This window comes from Pundamilia nyererei, unplaced genomic scaffold (assembly GCF_000239375.1).
Source record: "Pundamilia nyererei isolate P.nyererei 1_Seehausen unplaced genomic scaffold, PunNye1.0 scaffold00105, whole genome shotgun sequence".
In the NCBI taxonomy this organism is placed as follows: domain Eukaryota; kingdom Metazoa; phylum Chordata; class Actinopteri; order Cichliformes; family Cichlidae; genus Pundamilia; species Pundamilia nyererei.
In genome coordinates, this window is record NW_005187506.1 from 298,598 (window position 1) to 302,124 (window position 3,527).

A 3,527-nucleotide genomic window follows, 5' to 3' on the forward strand; every position below is an offset into this window, starting at 1 on the left:
TACTGCAGGGGGTCAGGGGTCACCCAGGGGACCTCCACAGCACAGGGAGGGGCTTTTAATGTTGGAGGTTACCATGGTAACAGCACAAGTATTTGAATAAGTGCACGTGTCCTCGTGTGACTGCACGCTCCATGAGCCTGTCACTGCTGAGCACGTCAATTTCCCCATTGAAGCATTTTCTATTCTATTCTATTCTATTCTATTCTATCGTACACACATGAACTTCACGTGAAAGCATGTATTTATGTTTCATGCTGATATTTGCTGCTCTGTCTTCGCCCTTCAGAGTCTGCGGATCAGAAAAGTCAGATTTCTACGAGCAGCAAAGGCGTCTCCGAGGAAACGTCTCCACGTGAAGAAGGTGACCTGGAGCCGGTGGCGGCGGCAGGACCGGCGGCGGTGACTCTGAGCTCGGTCTTTCATGTCTCAGCAGGGAGCACAGGTCCTGCTGGCTGCTGAGGCTGATCTGTGGGAGAGGAATCCCTCGCAGGCCTCCTCCTCCTCCTCGCTGATGGGCAGCAGACTCTGAGCTCCTCATGATCACGCTGACATTTAAACGTGTGTCGGAGCTTCTACTGCTGTCCTGCTGGCTGCTGAGGTTTCCTCCACCCGAACATCCACCCGACCAGCTCCTCCCATCACGGGTCACATTCAGCTTTCTGGTTATTCACTCATTTTTGGCCCTGTTCCATTTTTAACTTGATTTTGTTTGTAATGGTTGTGTTCACTTAGAGACGGTTTCACCTTCAAAGAACAGAAACGTGACCAACATGAGCGGAAACATGCGTGCGTTGTTAGGGGCGTGGCCTCTTTGTCCTTTGTATCTGTCCATCACAGTCGGGGTTCTAGGCTGGAAGTCTCCTCCTCTTGAAGGCGACTCTTGCAGCTTTTAGCCAACCCTGGTACAAATCTGACCGGCATCAGACCGGCGACCTGTCCAGGTGTGCCCCGCCTCTCACCCTATGGCCGCTGGCATAGGCTGAGGCTGACCTGGATAAGTGGAAAATAGATGATGGATGGAGCAAATCTAAAAAAATCCACGGCCAAAACTCTGAGTAACTAAATGAGCCGAGCGTATCAGTAATATGTCGCCTTCACAGCGTTGCAAACACGAGGACGGAGGAATAGCAGCTCCTGCTCTGCCACATCGGGCTGTGCAGCTGAATAATTTAGTGTTGTGAAGAAGCAGAGACGTGGCCCTGAATGCAGAAGAAGAGCGACTCGCTGGCTGTCCAGATCACGAGAAGTGCGACGAGCGAGTCACATATCAGAGCGTCTCCAGCGCCCGCAGTTTTGGCTCGCCGTAGCGTGGAATAAAGAGAGAGAGGCTCCAGACCGGACTTCACTGAGGCGATCGTGGTTACTCAGCCTAACTGTGACATGTTTCAGATCCAAACCTCCATCCGTCCAGGTCTCAGTAACTACACCTGACCGAGCGCTCTGACCCTGAGTATTTAATCTCAGCAGTATTTAGTGTCTGCTCTGTGCTTCTTAACGTCTCTCCGTCCTGATCCAGACTTTCACAGGAGCAGACACTCCAGGTAAAACCCATCATCGCCAAAAACACCAGAGACGTTCAAAGGCTGAGGCAGCACACAGACCCCCTGAAGCAGGAAGTCTCAAACATCGTGGGTCCACGCGAGCAGAGAGTCCACGCCGCTGCTCCCTCTCTTTGTTTCGCAGTACCCTCTGCTTCGTCGAGCTGCGGCTGGCTGACTCAGCCTAATAAATTTGTAAACCTCTCACAGCATCAGATAATCTCCTCTGCCTGACCGAGCCTCCAATTAGCCCGTGTTCAGGGCCAGATGTGGTGTAAACGCGCCCGCTAATCCTGCTGGCCGTCCCAGCTGAGTCAGACGGAAACCACCCGCGAGGCGGGAATGGTCCACGCCGCGAGATGCAAACTCAACAAATCCCGTCCTTAGCAAAAAAAAACAGAATGGGGGGGTTACAGCACATCACCTGTAAGTAATGAGGGCAGCTCTCTGTATGTACACCTCCTGTAAACGACGCTGCGCTCTGACTCTGAATCAGCCGTGAAAAACCTCCTGGCCGAACTCTGAGGGGTCACCTGTCATTTAAAGGTGTTTCAAAGGTCAAAGGTCAACACGAGTCCTTCACATTGACTTACATCAGCTGGTCTGTTCAGATCAGCAGCATCTTTGACACTCACATGGAGCTGCAGCGTCTCCGTCCACTGTCCAATCATGCGGTAGCCCGGCCCAGTCACGTTGTTCCACTGATACTGGAACAGGTCGTAGCGCCCGGGAGCGTCGCCGTTACGGTTGAACGTCACAGACGTACCGGCACTTCCTGCGGAGGAAAACAGAGACAAATAGCCAATCAGCTCACAGAGCTTAAATTAGTTTGGTCAGTAATGAGCCGCCATGACCTCGGAGATGCTGGAAGACGATTACAGGACAGTAAATTACCAGTAATACCAGTATACCCAGTATTACCAATAGTAACAGTGTGTGATTCTGGGCTGGCCCACACAGAAGGTGTTGTGTGCTGATAATCAGGGCGTTGCCGAAACAGCGTGTGGAGCCACTGGCAGTCAAAACAAACGCAGACGGAACAGATGGAGGAAAAACGTGTGAGTCCAACGAAAAACAGGAAACCTGAGTAACTCGCAGCAGCCGATAAACTGCAAAGCTCCAAAACTCAGGTCGCTGTGGGAGACACGTGTTCCCCGAGCGGCTGGAGGCTGGTTGTAGGTGCAGGTGTCAGCAGGTGTGACCTTGTGATCGCTTCGGTGGCTTCCAGATTGCTGTGGCTGCCTGTAGTTGCCATGGAAACGCTCACTAACTGGAGGAAGCTGGAAGTGTGATGCAATGAAGAACATTCACCTTCAAAATAAAAGCTTTTGACATGTGTTGGTTGGAGCTGTTAGGCACGACTTTACTTTGAAGGTAAATGTTGCGTGTTTGTGTCTGCACACACGTCTGTGTCTTCTGTGAAGATGAGGTCATTAAACATGCTCCAAAAGGCTCCACCTACTCTAGTTGAAGCCCAGTAGACAGCTAGCAGCTAGCTAACAGCTATAGCCGCCTGTGTCCTCATCCACCTGTCAGTCACAGAGGCCACGCCCCTAATAATGCAGACCTTAAATTATCTGCAGAGACCAAGCAGGTTGTGTATCAGGCTGTTATGGTTATTTTAACATGGGAGTCTATCGGGACTGACTCACTGCTGCCCCTGCTGGATGTCAGAGGAACTGCAGGTTAGTGCTTTGTCTGTTTTCAGAATAAAAGTACGGCGAGGCTGAGGCGACCGCAGTGTTCATGCTGAGGTGTGAAGGCTCCACTCACACCATCACTAACTGTTTTCAACTGCTGAATACGCAGCCATTCATTTCCATTAATGAGCTGCAGCATTATTGATGCAGACCATAAGAGCAGCAGTGCATGTTCACTCTGCATGAATGCATCCTGAGAAAGAAGCTGCGACGAACACGTGTGATCAGCTCAGAGATAACAACTTCTACACAACTACAACTTCTACACAACTACAACTTCTACACAACT

The 3,527-nt window shown here is 51.1% G+C and overlaps 1 protein-coding gene across 1 annotated transcript in view; it reads right to left on the minus strand.

Moving 5' to 3' along the window:
* Positions 1-3,527, minus strand: part of grm7 (glutamate metabotropic receptor 7) — a 153,875-nt gene that overhangs the window by 42,550 nt on the left and 107,798 nt on the right. The window contains exons 6-7 of the mRNA XM_013912877.1: positions 2,622-2,663; positions 2,174-2,313 (exon numbers count right to left, since the gene is read on the minus strand). Coding sequence (XP_013768331.1) covers positions 2,174-2,313; positions 2,622-2,663 — 182 coding nt within the window. The remainder of the gene's footprint in view (positions 1-2,173; positions 2,314-2,621; positions 2,664-3,527) is intronic.